Raw genomic sequence first — 20,894 nt, forward strand, 5'->3', positions numbered from 1 at the left:
TTCAAATCAGTTTCATAGGTGCTACACCAAGAAATATTTAAGTACAATTTACAGTGATAGATCTCAAGACATAAGTGTCAATGTGGATTCATCATCCAATGAGGTATTTTCCCTGCAGGGATCTCATTTTATCCTAACGATACTACACAACTTTCATCTGTGATTTAAAAGAAAATATAAAAGTCACTCCTTGTAAAACGCGCAACTGTCAAAAAGTCCGAGGGGGCTGGGAAAAGAGATAAATTATTCAAGCTAATCCGTAGCACTTACTAACACGGAGTTCTTCCAACTAGAGACAGCTTAATAGCAAAGGTCATGCAGCTAGGAGCAAAGAACACAGGTCACACAAGACACAGCACTACATAAATTAATTAATATTGCAAACAACAGATAATGGTGGCCAGCTTAGAAAATCTGAGCTCTGGTTACTTCTGTAGCTATGGAGGTGGATACACACACAAAATACTATGAGGCAGGGGAATTGGAAGGTAGAAATAAAGAAAGATTTACATATGGACTGAAGCCAAACTCCAAAGGAATTTTGGTGCTTAACTGCCTTTGGGGATTTTAGTCCACCCAACTTAACAAAGGCTAGAGGAGTCAGCAATAGGATCAGATCTGATTGATCTCAGTCGGTCTCTTCCTCTGCAGCTCTGCAAGCACCTTTGCAAACAGCACACGCTACCCCATGCACCAATACATTCTTTTACACTAATGCCATGTTTCCAACCCATTTCCCTCTCTAGTCTGATTATCCTAAGCTAGTATGTGTTTTTCATCAATTCAGAGCTTACAGTTCATTAAAACCAGCAAGACAGACTCTTCATTCAATTAGTTGCTCAAGAAAAATGTTACCTTTGTCTATTCAGTATTCAACCTGGTTTTCCGCAGTAAGCTCTCCAAGCATCAGTTTCTCTCTTCTGGGGCAAAACACCTATCTTTAGCTGTAGCTGCTGAAACAATCAAGGCACTGACATGCCCACAGAAACACCTACTACAACAGCAATAACAACAAGGAGTTACTACAACGTAAATGTAAAAAGACATATAATGATATATGCATACACACAGATGTGTGTTCACACGCATATGTCACAATCATAGAATGGTTTGGGTTGGAAGGGACCTTGAAGATCACCCAGTTCCAACCCCCCTGCCACAGGCAAGGACACCTAACACTGGATAAGGCTGCTCAAAGCCCCATTCAATCTGGCCTCGAACACCTCCAGGGATGGGGCAGCCACCACTTCCCTGGGCAACCTGTGCCAGTCCCTCACCACCCTCACAGGAAAACATTTCTTCCTAATGTCTCATCTAAATCTCCCCTCTTTTAGCTTAAAGCCTCTGACCCTCATGCGATCCCTGCACTCCCTGATAAAAAGCCCCTCCTCATTTTTCCTGGAGCCCCCCTTTCAGTACTGGAAGCTGCTCTAAGGTCTCTGCAGAGCCTTGCCCTCTCTAGCTTAAACAAGCCCAACACTCTCATCCTGTCCTCATATAGGGGATGCTTCAGCCCTCAGACCATTTTCGTGGCCTCCTCTGGACTCGCTCTAACAGATTTGTGTCCTTCCTACGCTGAGGACTCCACAGTTGGATGCAGGACTCCAGGTGAGGTCTCACAAGAGCAGAGTAAAGGGGCAGAATCACCTCCTTCGACCAGCTGGTCACACTTCTCTTGATGCAGCCCAGGATACGGTTGGATTTCTGGGCTGCAGTCGCACATTGCCGGCTCTACTGATATGTCTATCAATAAAATCATCCCAGCAGGAATTACAGCTTTTCTGAGTGCAAGGACCATGTCCTCAAAGCAGTTCCAAGTCCCACCCTCCTCTTGGAAGAATTAATGCTACCACTGCAGCTTCTTCATCGCTTTGCAAGCAAGCAAAGAGGTTTGGGGGAGCTCTCATTTCCCCCCTACCTCTACGCCCACCGTGTGGCAGCTGTTCTTGTGGGAGCAGCCAAACCTTACACCAGAGAAAAAGCAAAGTTTTTGGAAACAGCTCATTAAGATAAAATGTAATCAATTTGCGTGTGGGCTGGAGAAATGAGGGGAGGAAAGAAGGTAAAAGGACTCAAAGAGCACACATGCTTATATAGATGCCTTTTTCCTAGAAATGCTGCTAAATTTAGCGTGTCTTCTGAACCTTTTTCATTTAGTTTGATTTTTTTTTTACACTATAAGTATTTTAAAGCCTCTCCTTTATTGGCAGTCTCTTGCTTTTCATATTGTTTTTGTTTTCTTAAGGAAACTGGCAGCTGAAATGCTGTTCTAAAAACAATTCACAAACATTTAGCAGTGTTGTTATTTCAAACACTAGACTGAGTTGAACGTGTCATGTGGCAAGACAGTGCTGTTTCAGCTGCTGGAGCCCTCAGAAAGGGCAAAAAAATGCTGAATAAAACCAAAATATGTCATGAGTCAACAAAAATTCTGGGATTTGTTGCAAATACCCACCCTTCAAAGCAGCCCAAAACAGATGATGTGCTATTCTTTGAAAACACCAGTAGCCTGTATTATCATCACCTCCACCCAGCCACTCCAGCTCATGTGCTCCTCTCTAAGTAGCAAATACTTCCCAGTGCCTAACACTAGTATTTCAAAACAGATATTCCCAATTTGGAGAAAATTAACCAAAACACCAGCATGGGGAATAAAATAAAATAAAATTAAATTAAAAAAGAAGAAATATTTCTGAATGACAGGCCTGTAAGGAGCGTTGATGTAGAGCTACCATAAACTTCAGAAATTTGACCTTATTCACCAGTGGGGAAACCAGCTCCCTCTTCAGAGGTCTAGACCAGAGAGCCCTGCTGTTCCTACCTGCTGTCCCTCAGCATGGCTGCTGCGCAGATCCTAACACATTAAACTCCATTTCTCTTCCACTACTCCCACAGAAGAAAGAGGTGCACGTGGGCATGAAGAAGGTATGAAATGGACCCATACATAGTTATTGGCTTTAAGCAGGAGGGGGGAAGATTTAGACTAGACATTAAGAAGAAATAGTTCGCGCTGAGGGTGGTAAAACATTGGAACAGGTTGCCCAGGCAAGCTGTAGATGCCTCACCCCTGGAAGTGTTCAAGAACAGGTTGGGTGGGACCCTGAGCAATTTGGTCTAACCTCGCCATGGCATGGGGGTGGAACTGGATGATCTTGAAGGTCCCTTCCAACTCAAACCATTCTATGATTCTATTGACATGTCATAAATTTGCTATCCCCATTCACAAGATATTTTTTTAAAGGAATAAAAATAGCATTAAAGGAAAAGACATTGATGTTCTTCTCTTTTCTGGTTTTAAATTCTCAGGGCAGACAGCCTAGGAAACCTACTACCCTGGAACAAATGGGCAGTCGATCTTAGCAGACAGCCACAGACATTTTTTCAGCATTTCTGTTTGGCAAAACAGGAAAGTCAACGAGCAGCCAGCGGCTCCCCGTAAAGCCAAAAACCTACTCGCTCGGCGAAGCTGATACCCCAAAGCACAGCCCACACACTAGTACGTGGCTTCACTGCCATGTGCTCCGCCATAGAGGTGATCACATTCCTCTGCTCCATTTGCAAACATCCTTGAGCCATGTCAAGCGTGGTCCTCAATTACATGAAAGTTCTGTAAGCACACACAGTTCATCCACTGTGTGGGAAAAAGAAAGTCATATCCACACATACCGCCCAAGGCTCAGAACATTAAAGGCAATTCTGTAGGCCAAATCCTGTTCCCATCGAGGCAACCACAAATCCTCTCTGGCAGTGCCGGGAGCAGAACAGGACCCACATTACTTATTTTTAAGCCTGGCACCTTCAGCACCCAAGCTATTTAAATGTTTTTTTATTCAGAATAACATTTTGATGCAAGAGCCAAAACCAAGTCAGGGAACACGTGAACTTCTGTATAAACTGTGTGAATACAGTAGAGCTAACCGATCACTTCCGAGTGAGCGAGAACGAGCAGCAGTTCTGCAGAAATAGTAACTCCAGTGACTGCTCTTAGACAAAAGCCAAAATATCAAGAAGAATGATCCTACAGCTTAGACCCTTCAAGGCAGTGAACTGTTCATTCACAGCAGCCTCCTGAATGCAACGTCCCCTCCTGTACTCACACCTTCCCAACAATGCTTGCTTCTCTTCAGGTGAGAAAAAGAGCAGGATGCACCTACATCATGGAATAAGGGAAAGAAGGCAAGAATTTCTTTCCACATTTCAGATTGTTTGCAGACTTGGTATCTGTGAGACTTTTAATTCCAAAATGAACCGTGTGCTGAAGAGAGTCTGGATTAGAAGAGTCTTTATGCTTCCAAGTTTTGTGATGACCTCAGAGCACAGACCTCCTCTTCTCTCTCATTTCTGGAATACTTTTTGACAATTAACAGAATCAATGACCGCAGAGCAAGAAGTCTGCCCAATCCATCAGGGCCTAAATGTGAAAAGAGGAGGAGGAGACGGGGAACCTTCTAATGACAGGAAGGAGAGAAGAGGTGTAGATTTTGTTCATGAGCATTTCCTCATGAATTCTGGAAGGGAGTCAGGAAATAAAGATAGCAACTAGAACTTCCCTTTTGCATCTTTTTAAGGGAAAACTAGACAAATGCAGCAGTAGCAAATAAAGGAAAAACACAAACAGACTCCCCTGTGGACAGCAGGTGCTACCCTAGTATACAGAGCTGGTGTGTAAAACCAAGGTACAGAGGTTGCTTGGGAAATTCTCAGCAAATATTAAAAACATGAGTATGTCAATATCTGTATTTTTTCTGAAGTTGTTTGTAAATTTAAAGCAGAGGAGAAGAGAGGAGCAGTAAGACTCCCCGGTTTGAGGGGAAGAATGTAGAGATAATGAAACTACCAGTTATCTTGTATCTCAGTTAATGACAACAGACTCCAGAGAAGCGAGGAGAGCACTTGTACAGGAGCCTGGACCACGGGATCTCTTCTGTCTTTCCAGTAAAGCTTATCTGACTTTTCGTAACAAGACAGCAGAGGTGCCTGGACAGATACCGAGAGGACTCAGGCCAGTAACAACCAAGACACAGGACCTCCTCTTTCTACAATGTTCACCCTCATCTCTCTCCTCACCACAGGTATGTTCATTGCTACTATCCAGCCTATGGGGACAGAAGAGAAGGAAAGAAAAGAGACATCTCATTTTCAGAAGAAGGCGATCCTCTGCTCTGCGGTTACACAGAGAAATAGTGGAGAACAAGCGAGCAACCACTGACTGCTATTAGGAGGGCACTACGATCGTAGAGAACGTGCTCTCCTTAAGCACCACCTTGGAAGAAAGACTACCTCTCCATCGCGACAGCCGCTGACTGGATCCCTAAGCAAAAAACCTATCCCTGCAATGAATCTGGATTGACGGGTCATTAAAAGAGTGAATAAAACATAGAAAAACACAACCAATTCTAGTACAAAAGTAACCAAGTACGTAGCAAGTGCATTACATCAACTCAAATAATAAATCTAACCCGTTAATATTTTCAACACCCTACTTTGTTCTCGCATGCTTTTGAATTACTCTAACAGTATTTCTAAACAACTCTTTTCACTGAAGAAAACACCAATACATCAAAACTATTTTTTAAACTAATGAGTTTCCTCTTTCACAAAGCAATTATTTTAAGTACTAAAAAGGTTTCCATGGCACCATGCGCTTCCAAATGACAAATATCAGCAATAGCTGGATTTAAAACAAACTGAAAGCCCCAAATCAGCAGTGTTTGACTCAAGGAAAAACACTAAATACTTTTAAGCAGAAGAACTGAAAAAGTTATTCTTAAAGAAAAAAGTATGCACGCACACCTGCTGTTCTATCCATCTAAGCAGGAAACCATTTCACTGCTGCATCATAAGTAGAAGAAAAGTGCTTATTAAAACATTAATCACAGTCCATTATATTCTGACTCCACGCCAGAAGTTCCCATTACATCACTGAAAATATCTATTAACCAAAACCTGATTCTGACAAGTTACAGAAGTGTAGTGTTTAGGATTTAGTAATGTAAAAGTCAGTTTTAGAAGAACAGTTACACAATTGATTTTGCAGTGGCAAGCAAGTATAATTAATTGTTTTTGTGACATTTATTACTGCAATGGGGTTGATTTAACTGGTGTTTCTACTGTAAAATTATTCAAAAATTATTTCAAACTTCATCTACTTTTATTAAACACATTTATTGTGAAGGTATTTAATACCTGGGGCTGGCTAAAGAGTTTTAAAACGTGCTGGATATACCAGTACATGTAAAACTGTATTGTCTTGTGTAAATATGGGCCTTATTTAGAGCTACGGCTGACAGGAAATTATGCCAAATGAAAACCATCTCCCCCCTTCTCCTCTCCCGCTGAAAAGGATTTATGTTTTTACATTTAATACCAGTTAAAGAAACAAAAATATGGTGGTGTTACCTTCGAGCCTGAGCAATAGCTCATCTGTGAAGTTCAATTAAGTTCAAATCCTTATTTTGTTATTAGAAACATGGCCTGACTCGAATGCCTCCACTTGGAGGAGAGAAGCGAACAACTCAATTCCTTCTGGAAGCCTGGCACTACACGGCTTGTTTACCTAGAACAGTTTTCAACCAACAATTACTAAGGCTTTAAAGCCAAAGCCAGGAAAATCAGTTCCTAAACGTGTGTCTATATAATCTCCAGGCTACCAACTTAATTGCAGGTTTTTCCTCCAATCCCCTGTAAGCAGCTCCACTCAAAAATAAATCAAAGCCACAGAGCATGACACAAAACATTTTATATCCCTAACCCAAGAGAGAGGGGGAAAAGGGACATTCTTCAAAAGGCTGAATCAATAATCGCCTCTGTAGCTGTACCTTTAGTGCCACCAATTTTCACAAGACTGCTGCCCTTTCAAGGGTCAGTGCTTCCTTCCCCAGCTCAGGTGAGTGTTCTATGTGTGTGAAGGGACAACTTTGCTGGTCTTGCTGTGCGGCATACTGGTGGAGGCAAAGCACTGCCCAGACCGCAATGGAAGCCAGGTTTGTCATCACCAGCTACCTCACTGCGGGTACCAAGGAACTGGGTACCACCTCAATCATCTGATACAGAGGCTGATTGGAAACGAAAGCAGTAGATGCTTATAAATTACTACTATTTAGAGAAATCATCGATTATACCTCCATCGTACAAACACTAGCATTTCAGAGACTCTGAAAAGCACCTCATGTTGGTAGTGTTCATGATGAATAAAAGGGATCTGGAACACACAAAGCTAAGAACAGCCGTGCTTTTTTGTGTTTTGTTTGTTTGTAAAGGGCTTAGGTTCCTCTTCTGCCCCCTTGGCCCAGCATACACCAGTCTCTCACTATAGATCACATCTGAATTAATAATCTGTCCTTGAACATCTCCACTTTCCAACATCCAAAAAGTTTCACTTTTCCTTTTCTTTCTTTTAAGTAGTGCCATGAGCACCAGAACTAATGCAGCCTGGCTTCCCACAGCTTGGTCTTGACAGTGCTTGTAAGCTCCGACTGAAGCTTTTCCTGGGCAGCTGGGACATCAGCATGCTGTCTCACTCCCACACAGCTTCTCTGGTGGCTAACAAGTTACAAGCTTATCATGCAGATTTCTTGTCAAACCAGGCACCCAGAGGGTCCCTCTCCATATCCAACCACTCTTCTCCCATGCTCCACAGAGTGTGGCCGAAATCAGTGAACAGATGCAAATTACTGACTGGCAAAAGGCATGGTCCTCTGGGATGAGATCTCTCACTTCTACCACTTAGCACTCTTCAGAGAGGCTTTAAACATTACTGACTCCTGATGACTGTGAGAGATACTAGCAACAAAGCTGTCTGAAGGGAGTTAAAAGAATTGCAAGCAACAGCTTGAAAGGCTGCATAAAGCTTCAAGCAAGACTCCCCCATGCTTCTCTCTGCCATTTCAGGAAATTTGTAATTCACCTTCCCAGCCATTTGATACCTTAAAAAACAGTTTTCATTTGGAAGGCTGCTTTACAACTACATTTATCAGTGTCAGTCAAGAAGAAGCATAATTACTGGCTTTATTTTTCTCTTTAGGGGTCTATTTTGCTGGCTGTCCCACTCAGTCTAAATATTTTCATTATACGTAACTCCCCCACCTTGAAACAACAGTGCTGAAGGGTCTAGGAAGCCTCTCTCTTTTCAGACTTCCTTCTTGCATTTTTATTAAAAATAGATTTTTACAAAATCCCTTAGAGGGCAAATTCTAAATTGGATGCTCCTCACCTCCGTACTTCCAGACAGATCCTTCAGAAAACCATGACAGCGTTTGACAAGATTGCCCCAGAGCAACTTCTTGTCATGACATTGCTGCCATTCCTTACGGCCAAGCACAAAGCATGAGTGATGCTCAGATGCTGATCATGAGGAGGAGCTCTTCCTCTCAGCAGAGGTCCTCAATGAGGTCTCATATTCTCCACGGGCATCACACAGACTGTTCCTCATGGCTAAGGTGTTCCTGCCTCTGTAATCCAACACACTGGCCTCAAGGAAAGCATACGGAGGCTTCATCCTGGGAGGAACTACAAAAGCTGAGGACACTGAGGCCCTTTTGTTGCTGAAGTGAGAGATAAGCAGGAAAGATCACTACTGCACGTGCAAAACGTATTTGTTTTCTTGTGACAACCACATAATTCCCAATGCAATTATACATCTGGCTGAGGAGTCAGAGAGAGAGACGCAAAAAGGGCAACATGACGGAGTAGGAGAAACAAAGGAAGAAAAAAGTAAAGACAAAGAAAACACTGTGCACAAAAACTACTGACCTCAAACTTACCGCATAATTTCACAGAAGCAACAGTAGATCTAAAATTTAACTTCTACAAAAACACATTTTTCCTAAGCTGATGAAGGACGAGTAAGGAGTAAAGTCTGTGGACAATGAAGTCACAGGAGAACCCTACATCAATAGCGATATCAATGCAGAGGTTGAAGGGAAGGATGAAAGCAAAGAAGGGCTTTCAATAACAGGTAAGAACTATCACAGACCACCAGATATTTTTAAGTGACTGGTAGCGACAAGGCTTTGATTTGGTGAGACATAAGAGTGTAGAAAATAGGGCGTTCAGCCCACAAAATTGCAGGACGCCTCCTGTCACATCAGAATCCATCTGCAGACAGCTTTGCCTGACATCGTTTCAGCTGCCTCCTTAGCATTGTTGCCTCTACACCTGCAGGGAGCGTTCAGGGTTCATCTCCCACCCACCTTCAATAATAAAGATATTACCATCCTGATTTTTTGAAGCAATTTTTTGAAGCAATTTTTAATACGTACTACTTAATCCTACAGTACAGTTTGCTAGACAATTCTCCACTCCTTATATTAAGATTCTGAATTCTTCTCTTCATATTATATGTATTTTAATAAATGTATGATTTAGTATTCTGCACGACCACGCTACAAAAAGACTATTCTGGAATAAATGGTATAATTACATTTCCTACAGCAACCTTGTAATCTCTCGAGTATTTATTCTAGACTAAACAGCCTTACTCAGCTGCCCTGTGTCTGATTGTCGATGAAAGAAGCTTGTTTGACAACTGCTTCGAGCAGAAACATATTTTTTCCATGATTGCATGAAGAAGTAAAAAAACATTACCAGACCAGTATTCCGAGTAGAGAGACTCATGTTAGATCGATGAGTTAATTTTGAAGCCAAACGCCAACAAAAACAATTACTACGGACATTCTGCTGTCATGGCCAGCTTTGAGGTTAATTTAGTGGTACATATACAGCTACAGCCAACTTTACATATAAGAAACTACATGGTGTATGCAGGCTTCCTTCTTTGTTTCTCTATATTTTTTCCATATTCTCTGCTTTTATAACCCTCCCGAGACCTTTTACAGTTACAGAACCCACACTATACCCACAGGTGGGCGGCCAGGAAGCAAAACTCCCTGTTTCATAAGCAGTCCACTTTTAATATATTCAATCACTAATGACCTTGACAGAAGAGCTCCATGCAAAACACCATATACTATAGGGTGTCGTTTGAAACGCTTGTAGACGTTTTTGCCAGAAAGCTGATTTCTTAAGCAGTAAGACTTCAGACTTACTAGAGGCTGTACTCCTTTCCTCAATTTCCATTCAGCTGGAAAAAACGGTTCTAATATACCTCCTCTATATTAAATCTGCATCCTTCCAAAATCCTACAATAAAACATGTAGGACACTAAAGCAACACAAGGCAGTTTCTACATCAAACCAAATTAAGACAGTTCTATTAGCCTGTTCCATCCTCTCTTGAAAAAGATGGAACATTTGCCCATATGCACTATCCCAAAAAAGCACACCCACCAAGTACTTCTACTGTCATACATAAGATTTTATTCACTTATTCATGATAAAATGAACAAAAATTGTTCACTTTAAAAGGTTGTGTGCAAATGGAGCTGTGTCTTCAAAGCAACAATCGCTTCTTACCTGCCAGTTCTCATTCATTAAGTGCCCGATTCAAAAGGCACTGCAGCCAACAGAAACCCTTCTGCTGGGAATCATGCCCTGCAATGGGAGACACTGGGAAATTCAGACCACATGCCTTGGTAGCCAAGAGAATTCCTGCAAGGAGGAGTGCAGCCCTCTACACGCTCTCCAAGGCAAGACAAGCTTTCCTTGCTCTTTCTCAATCTTTTGACTACTGAGTTTATGGAGAAATTATATTCTATTCAAAGGAACAGAATGAATTCAGTGTTCAAAATCGATGGGCCAAAGCAGATCAAATAAGCCCTTAATTTGTGGCTTTTCTCTTTCCCAAGACTGAAGAAATATCTGCATCCCACAACGACAAAAAGAGCAGATGTGAAAAATCACCTGCTACAACTTTTAAAGCCCAGCGGTCCTGTCACCCATTCAAAATCAATTCTCATGTTATTCATTTCACTATCTCAAACCCAACACAGACACTGATATGGTTTTAGCAAAAAGTAGTACAACGAAAGACCTGATCAACTACGGTTTCAGAACAGTTTGGAGAGCATCCTTACTATTGCCTCGCTTAAAAAATAAAATTACTTTGACTGACAGAAAAGAAGTTATACGAGTCATTTCGAGATTAAGTGCCAGAACCCAACATGTGTTTCAAATTACACTACAACACTGTACAACAAAGAAATAAGCAGAAATTTTCCACTTAAAATGAAAGTTAGAAATTAAATGCTAACAAAGCTCTATCCAACATGAAATCCAACCTCCTCATCTTAATTCAAAATTTAAAATGATTGAGCTGTCCTGCACTAGGAAAAAAAGAAACTAATTAATCCAGTTGTCCATTATAAAAAGCACAGTGGGCTAAATCATGCTCGTTGTACGCACAGACTTCCATAGCACTCTGCTTTTGCTTCAGGACTTACCCTCAACTTATAACATTTTGCATAGATTTAGCTTTTAAATCATCCACGTGTATTACCCACCCTGATCAAATTGGCGTTCATCGTTGAATGTTATTTTTGATCATATTTAAACAAAACATTAATGAATTGCATCGCTCCTGATAATACATGAAATCAAGTCGATAGATCAGAGAGAAGTCACATTTTTCACTGAAGAAAAGCAAAAATTTTTGGAGCAAACACAATATTCTATATACATGTGTATATATTCAGGGGGTACCTCTCCAGACAAAGTTAAGTAGGAAAACACAATTTTATTTGAAGCAGCCCAGACTTCGCTTGATTACAAGGTCTGCACAAAAGTTCTCTGTTAAGGCAGCAGATTTTTAAGTGGAGTGAAGACAGGAATTTTTAATCTTACTTGTAAATTACCTCTATTTTGTGAGAACGGCGGGAATAGGACTGTGTTACGAGTACAACCCTATGCATTACAAGAGACTGTTTCTAAACTTTCAGACATGAACTTCACGCATCTTTACCCAAATGTTAATCACATAAGCAGATTTTTGATTCATAGCTGCTTTTTGAGTAGCTTGTGTATAGCTCTTCCACAGCTGTAAATACGTGGTGTGAGAATGCCGTGCGGCTGCTCCTGCTTACCATACACACTTACAATTAATGCTAAGAATGTCTTTACATTTTTCAGGACCTCAAACAAACATCATTCTGATCCTCAGGATTTTTTGGTTTTGTTTTGGTTTGGTTTTTTTAGTCAAACTTACAAAATACATATATTTAAAACAACTGATTTCCATCCCCTTCCTGTTTTGGTCTTTCACTACTTGGCACATCAGTTTGTTATATTTTTCATTTCTTTTGTTTTGCAGTAAGAAAAACCTCCAATCACAAATTCAGTGTACTCAGCTAAAACATTAGCCAAAAAGAAAAAAGACAGGCATTTTCTGTCCCTCTTGGAAAACCCTGAAGGGAAGCAATGAAGTGAAGCTCTTTCTCTCTCCCACCCACACGCCTTTGCTCCCCAAAAGCTGCGGTAGGTCCCGCAGCTTCGCAACAACTTTGGCAGTTCAAGAGATTTAGAGTGATTTGAACCAAAAGGTGACAATCCCCACTTTAGTCAAACTACCCCAAGCCAAACCTTTCTGGTGATGAGGCCTTTGACAAGACAGGGTTCTCTAAACACAACTTCCATAAGCAGGTTGCCTTCAACTCCACCCAGAAACCAACAATTTCCCCACACACATCACCGAACACTTCAATAATTTAGAGTGGTAACCAAGACAGATGGACCCAGGGCAGGAGGGAGAGGCAGCTACAGAGTCTGCCTCCAGGACGAGTACGTTACAGGGATCCATTACCCCACTTTTCTCCACCTGTCTGGGAGATGCTCGCATACACATCTCCTCCCTTTCCTCCTTCCAAGTCACGTTTCCATTTGACAGCTGAGATAGGCACGAGCTGGCTTCGCAGGCTGAACACACGAAGTGACCTTTGCCAGCACTAGCATGGCATGTTCCGTGCGTACTCATGGGGCCACCAGCCACCAAGACTTCCTTGCACGAACCCCAGAGATGTGCAGTCAGGGAAACCTCTATAAGAGGGTGGCTATGAGAAAGATTCACTCCCCCTGCCAGGTTAAATACTGCTTACAAGCGACTGTAATATATGTTGCTCCCAGAAAGCCATGTAATTCAGGATTATTGCCTGTATTTTGTTATTTCTAGAAAAATCTTTCTCCATTAAAAAAAACAGGGGGCCTTCCTGAAGGACACAAATCCATATAAATTATACCAAAAACTTGTGTTGGCAAAAAAACCACAAACCCATCTATTTCCTCATTATCCTCAGACTTGCAACACAATAGAAAGAAACGCATGATACAGATATTAATGCTTTTCTGCAGTACACATAAAGAAAGAAAGAAAACTTGCAGCCCGAAGAGGAACTAAAATCAAACTTCTAAAAACCGTTTGAACATAAATTCCCTTTTTGCAAAACATGCGAAATCCATACAGAAGGGCAGTGGGAGGATGCAAAATCCAGTTTATTGGACCGCATACAGTTTTTCGTAAAGACTAATGAGCAAATAAGACAAGTCATCTCAAAAAGCAATTTTTTTTTTTAATTATAAAAGATCCCTAACAAATGTTTTAAATGATCCCTGAAGGTGTCATCCTTTTTTTGTGCTCTTTGCTGGGAATGTTTTGCCAGCTGCCTCCCCATTTGCAACCATTTACCAAGAAAGAAATAGCAACACTGATACTGAGATCTAATGTCAGTCTTGCAGAAGGTAAGAGGTCGCGGTCTGAATATTCAAATATTGAGCGTTTTGAAGATAATAAACTGTACCTTGAAAGGGAAAAAACTTCAATAAAGAATGCTACCAGTAATGAATTCAAAGTTCCCAGGCCGGCACTGCCTTTGCAATGATTCTGACTCTAGAAACTCAGATGATTACAGCCTGCACGCTTGAGGGAACTATTTAGCAGCAATAAATAGCCAAAGACATGCAAAATTATTAACAAGAACATGAAAAGAGGGAGGAAAATAAATCAGACCATTTCAGATTGAACCTGTCCTTATACAAGCCTAAATTAAGAGGAAACTAAAGATCTTTAGCACAGTGGATAACGTTGTGCCCAACTCTTCTGCCTCACTCAGGCAGCTGCACGCAGCTGCCTGAAAACCCCCAAGCAGGGATGGAGGCAGATTAGTTAAGCATTCATCATCAACAGGAAATGCGCATGAGTTCATCTAAACACAAATATATAAACGAGGAGCCTTGCGTGGTTTAAAGGTGTTTCAGACACCCCATGGAATACTGTTAGAGCTGTACCGGCTGGGAACCCACTGCAACGCTATGTTTGTTTTGGAGTTGCAAAGAGCCTCAGGGCTCAGCAGAACACTACTGGTGGGCACCACCACCCACCCCGTGCTACCACAGACACCCAGCACCACTGCTGCTCTTAACTCTTTCACCACCTCCAGCACCAAGCTGAACAACCCTGGCTGTTCACGCTCGGAAGAGGAAAACAACACGTGTGTGGAAAAGAGAGTTGTTTGCAAACCCTGCTCCAAATACACTCACACGCACACACCACAGTATTTAAAGGATTTTGTTTTGCCAGGTGTTGGGTTGCCTTCCAACCGGTGTCACAGGCAATCAGATGGGATGGACATGGAGGCCACAGGGTTCCTGCTGGATCTGGACACCAGGACTTACCTTACAGGGGCACAGGTGAAGGGACAGGGACTGGGAATCCTTCCTGCACAAGTCATCTTTTCACCCACCCCAAGCATTTTCATTTGTGACGAGGCTTAGGGCCAAGAGGGCCGCAAAGTTCCCCTCGCATTGGAGGTCTCTCACAGCTGTGCTTCATCCCAACAGGTGGTGAAGGTTGAGTCTGGCTCTGCCCGAATTTAAACTGCTAATTAACATTTGGTCTCAGAAGCTTGATATTGGACAATAAAAATTACAGGCATCAGGAGGATGTAAAAGCAATAAGAATTGAGACAACCTCAATTCCAGACAGCTTTGGATTTTCTCAAGCACCTTTAGGTTGCTTATTTACTTACAACAGCCTACCTACCTCCACCATTTTCTGGACAAGGTACCACTTCTGTGCCAGTAAACTAAACAGGATTCCTGTTTGGATTTCAGTGGTCTCTGAAACTGCATACTAAAGCGTTTCAACTGTGTTCAGTACTTTGTGGCTTCAGTTTTCCCATGTTGCGCAGTCAAATGTAAGCTGTTATTTTTTCAACTCTTTCTTGCCTTGCCAGTCTGCGCATTCATTCTGCCACGTTAACTTTCCAGCCACTGGAAGTGGTGGAGATCTTGAAAGGTCTCCATGATGAGTTGGGTGACACTCGCTATCCCAGTACCAACGCATTTTCAGTGGTGTCTCAGCTATGAAGGCATCTCTAGAGAATGGATACGTCACTGTTTGACATCCCAGCCTCCGTTACCCGGGCACAGCAGGCTCCCAAACTCCTTTCCAAACACGGCTGCACACCACGATGCCGCCAAGCTACTGGACCAGCCCTGTATTATATTTTTGACAAAGTTAAGCTCTGTGCTTCATTTCTCACAAATGCAGTTTGACTGTAGACAGCAGTCAACAAGTAAATCTACCCTTTTCCATGGCAAACAGCCCAACTTTAATATTTTTACTGGCTTACAGCTGGGTAAATTAAGCCCCAGGTTTTTATTTATTTATTTTTTAATACCGTGCAACTGAAAATGAACAGTTACTTCACTATGACTGCCAAGGACAACCTTAAAAATACTAATGCAATCCAGTCCAGCTCTCAATAGATCTATAAAGGCTAGAGGACCAAAAATTTCAGCTTATCCACCCAAACAAAATGTTAGTTGGGCAGGAAGTCTAATATTTCGTTAAGGTCCTTGAAAAAAAGAAAAATAACTACATGCTGGCACACTGAAGATGGTAACAGTCCCAGCTATAACGCCATGAAATCAGAATTAAAACTAGCTGTGTAACTCACCCCAACCTTCCCAACATTTCGGGCTCTGGAACTTGCGGTCCATGTGTCTCCACTTGCAGAGGCTGATATTCATACAAGGTTTCCTCCAGCTTTTGAACGGGAGCTAGCGAAATAGGCTGACCCTGTTAAAAAAAAAACCACAGTAAAACTTCTCTGTGTACTGGGTCAAGGTTTTGTTTTGACTTTTTAAAAATACAATCCAAGAACAAGCTTATATCATTAATCCAATCCCAACAAAGATCACCCCATTAAGATCATACTGTCTATTATATCACTCATTTCTTCACAATCTAAATTTTTTACTGGGATCTACAGTTTGGAAGCAATGTTTCATTAGCTACAACTGTTTGGAGAAGGTAGGAAGGAAAGGGGAAAGTTTTATTGAGGCAGGCTTACTGTCAGAGACTGCAGCTGCTTCCAGTGTCACTAGTAAAATAATTATTATGTAAAAACAATGTTTATCAGAAGCAATATCAAACAAATGTCTCTGAGCAAGCCTATTTAATTCTGTAATCAATGGTTTCCTGAAAGACCTAATTAGGAAGGGAAGCTGCTTTCATTTCTCTCTGCAGGCTTTGTAAGCTCACATATATAATGGCTCTCAAGATAGACTTTTACGGTGCAATACAATTAATTCATTCAGCAAATTCCCATTTGTTTCATAACTAAAAATACAGAAATACACAAACATAAAATTTTCATTCCAGATGGTACTTTTGCAAGCCCTTCAGACGGCTGAGAAACAGCTCGACATTCCACACACACCCCCCAAGTCCCTATCACTCTAAGCTCTCACAAAACAGGAGACTTGTGGCTGGGAAGGAGGGGTCGGGAGGATATGAGATAGAGCCAAAGTTAACAGATGTTGCTGTGTGACATGCTACATTGATTTGTTGATCTTTCACACAGTTTCAATTTTCTACTGTATTCTATGGTGCTCAAAAAAATTAGCAGCAGCAGCAAAAAGACAGAGAGCTATGAGCTCCCCCAGAACTACCCGGCGTCCCCTGTAGAAACCGAGCTTCACATCTGCAAAATGCTGGAATTCAGGAAAGTAGTAGTATTGGTTTTGTAGACATTTTGTCTGCAACAGGAGATCGGAAGCTTTCCATGGTGTAACGCCGGGGATAACCTTACGGAGCTTCGCTTCCCTGAGGCCACTCATGCAAGCATCTACTCCCTCAAGCGGAAACAAACGGCTTCTAATGTGAGACACTGAGTTAAAATTAACTAAAGGGTGGGGGGTAGAGGGGGAAAGCTGTTAATTAAATTCATGGTTGAGGACAGCGACCATTCCAAATTTGGAGCATAGATATTTTTGTTTAGAGAGTTGTCAAAAACAGCCAAGAAAATGGAAGACTTAAGTCCTTGAGAAGTACTATCATGGATCAGGCCAATTGCTATGAAAATATCAGCAGGTGAAGTTTTCCATTGAAAAAGTCCTCTGCGTGTGTCATGATAGTTCTGGCCTCTTCTGCACCGCCCAGGAGCCAGGTAGGGCTGCTGCTAACACTGCTTTGTGACTGGGTCCTGAAGGCAAAATGTCGTGAAGAAAGTTCTCAAGTAAGCCGAGAGTTGCTCCAACTTTCCTAGTTGGCATCTTGATCTTTCTGTGCCACTAACTATTGCTGCAATATGAAAACCAGGCAACCATGCATGTGAAAACAAAACAACAGGAAAAGAAAGGTTAAAAAAAATTCAGCTTTGATGCTCCTTGAGGATATTTTAAGATACAAATGCAGGGTGTTTTTACATTCCTAGAAGTTGTCAATTTACAATCTATTCCAGTTCAGGAAAACATTTACTTTGTAATGACATTCATGTGGGCATGTTATACCCACTGCAAGTGATTAATGTTTAATTAAGACTTTTTAAAGTTCTAACAATATTTGCATCTCCAATCAAACTGAAGAAGAACATCTCAACATTTTACATGTGTAAGCGCTCATCTAGTGAATGAAAAGTTTCAGTCTTTCCAAACCCAGAGCAATTTTGTTCCAACCATAGAAAAGAAAATTCAGTTTCAGGCAAAGATCAAAACCATGATAAATATTTTGGGAAATTACTTCTGTGTGGAAAAAGGGAGCAGCTCAGATTGCAGGAGCCACATCTCTGGAGGGCATCACCAGAACAGCTGCTCGCTGTTAGCGGAGTTGCCACTGGTGCATTCCTAACACTTTTTGACAAGAGCGATTTCTGCCAATGTTAGCCAAGAGACATGGGAAGACAAATGGACTAGGCTCCTAAAAACCCTTTTTCCCAGCACCATTTATGCTGCTACAGATGCCCATCTCTGGGAACTCCTAGGAGGACGAGACGAAAATGTTCTTTTGGTGGGGTTCCCAAGGTGCCAGAGGTCAGAAGGGATTACAGTGGTCATTCACTCTCAGACGACCAATGAGTAACTGTAAGGGAGCTGCCTACAGATGGTTGGGAGGATCACAGGTCAGCACATCAGCTGTACAGCAGGCGCTGGTGAACAATCATGGGGAAGCCACCAAGCCACACCAGGACTTTTCTGCGAGGTGTGGTATTGCAAAAACAATGCACTCTGGGGGCCCAGAGGGAAGCAGAACATCAGAAGAGGAGCAGCATACCAAAATTGTCCATCCTTGAATTGGTCTGACCTCATGCCCAGCACCAACCAGGACATCTTGTGCTCCTGTATGAAGCTCAAGGACCGGCAGCTCAGACAAAGTACTTTATTTTGAGAGGCATCCGATCTAGACTTAAAGATTTCAGGTCACAAAGGCCGAGGCACATCCTCTAGGTAAGTTGCTCCAATAGTCAACTATCTTCACCATTAAATACTGGCAGCTCATTTCTGGTTCATCAAGCTCAGATTCGAAGCACTGGCTCTCTCCTACTCTCTTCTTAACTACATTTTGCAAGCGCTAGGAACCAGTACGTACTTTTGCATGGGAAAATGACTGCATTGGTTTGTGCCCAGCCAGAACATCTGCACCTCAAGGAGACTGTGCAGCTGTGTGACAGCCCAGTTGTTTCCGTTCCTCAAAATCACAACTTTAGTTGATGGGCTTTGGCAATATGGATCACATTGCACTTAGCAATGAACCCCCCTCCCCCATGACTGGCTGTTGTTCCTGCCCTATAGCTTCAGGTAAAGGCTTTTTCCTATAAACAGGATTTTAGTCTGCCTTAATTTGGGAAAGGGTTAAATGGAAGAATAAGTTACAACATACATTCGCACCTGCAAGCGGCTGAAGGCTGGTCAAGCCTTGAACTACATCAGGTCTGTAGCAGTTTGGATAGGAGCAGGCTGCATCGACACTGCCGACTCCCTGCAGGACAGGTACAGGCCAGGCAGGCTCCTGAGCTCACAGGCTTCCAACCTGTTTAGCACTGCACGGATTACAGCATCGCCACAACACTGGGTACGGCACAAATCAATGCAAAAAGGCTGGGATGGAAACCTATGAAAACTTACCAGTGAAAGGTGCTGCCTTTCCTAGTTTCACTGATGTTGGGGCAAGGTGCATTTACAAAAAATCTTGACGTTGAAAGGCTCAATTTGACAAATATCATCTCAGTTAAAAGTCACTTGACCAGCAGTATCTCAATTTTGTCGCTGCCACTAACCATTTCATAAAAGACTGGTATAAAAGGGAAGCTGTTGTGTAACTTCAGAGACATCACAAGAGACAATAACTCTTACTTAGGACTTACACAGCACTTCTACAGATGCAAAAAACATTTCATGGCTATGAGGTAAGATTTTTAAATTTCCTGTATTCCACCTAGACTGCTTTGCCTCTTTCCAGCATTAGGAATCATTCACCAGCACACTAAAACCAAAATGAAAGCAGGGGGTCCAAGATCCTGCTTTTGCATTGCTTTCTCCTGACAAACCTAAGATCTGACATTGTGGTCACGGGGAAGTATTTCTAATTCCCCTTGGATGCTGTAATGTTTGTGTAAAAGAAGCTGACAGTATCCAAATGGAGACAGAAAAGGCTTCCAAGAACACAGACAACAGATTTTCCTGCCTCCTTGCCTTCCCAACCCTATCTTCGCGGTATCTGAGTTTTTTTCTTCAGGATTATTTTAGGCACCGTAGCTGTCTATTACACTTTGGAGTGTATGGAATCACAAAACACACTGCTAATTAGAAGGCAGGCATTTGTTTATCCTTACGACTTTGTTTATGTAAAAGATTGCACAGCAATGGATTTGTAAGCAACTGACTTTCCATTCATGTACTGCATGGTTTTAGAGGAGAGAAATACAGGATTAAATCGGGAAAGGGAGGGGTGGCAAATAATGTCTCTGCATTACAAATAAGACTGACTGGCTGATTTACTTTTCACCATCTGTTATGTACTGTTTGAGACACCTCTCAGTTTAAATAATTAGAAACAAAACCAGCAATTTTTGTTTTGGACTGTGATACAACATGGCATTAAGAAAAAAAATAGCCCAACGATTATATCAGAGAGGAGTTGCCCTCAGCAACAAAGAGTGTTTTAAACCAAAAACCAGTGTCCTTTTAGGAAAAGTCACAGCTATTAGATCATCAAAATTATTGTTTATCGATACACCTCTCACGTGTGGGTGGAGGAGGGACTCTTGGCAAACACAAGGTACAGCTGATAGCAGAAAGAGGTTATTTTAGCACACAAAGTCCAGAAATATCAGCTCAAGGTGCAGCGTTCACAATTTTCCCCATCCTGACACCTATCCCTTTCTCTGTCTCCAAAATGACATTGCCTTCCTCCACCTCCTTCCCTCGGCAGCAAAAGAAACAAGAACCGACAATCTTCTCAGACATCTCTCAAGCGTCAGGGAGGAGGAGAAAGGAGACTGACACCAAAAATGCACTACTAGGAGAAAGAGGAGGAATAGCTATGCCACAAAAACATCCCCAGGCAAAAGAGAGAAGCCAGAGATTGGGGTCATCGAAACTAGTCCAGACAAAGCATGTTTCTGTACTGGAAGCGGCTGGACTAGATGATGCAGCCAATCCTCTTGCTTTTTTGTTTTCTCTCTGCTTAGGAACTTACTTGGGTCTCCTATCACCATGCCACCAGAA

The 20,894-nt window shown here is 42.0% G+C and overlaps 1 protein-coding gene across 1 annotated transcript in view; it reads right to left on the minus strand.

Annotated features, from left to right (window-relative positions):
• MNAT1 (MNAT1 component of CDK activating kinase) overlaps positions 1–20,894 on the minus strand; it is a 130,912-nt gene that overhangs the window by 24,447 nt on the left and 85,571 nt on the right. The window contains exon 7 of the mRNA XM_054067087.1: positions 15,845–15,966. Coding sequence (XP_053923062.1) covers positions 15,845–15,966 — 122 coding nt within the window. The remainder of the gene's footprint in view (positions 1–15,844; positions 15,967–20,894) is intronic.

Source organism: Cuculus canorus, chromosome 5, assembly GCF_017976375.1.
Source record: "Cuculus canorus isolate bCucCan1 chromosome 5, bCucCan1.pri, whole genome shotgun sequence".
NCBI classification, from domain to species: Eukaryota; Metazoa; Chordata; class Aves; order Cuculiformes; family Cuculidae; genus Cuculus; species Cuculus canorus.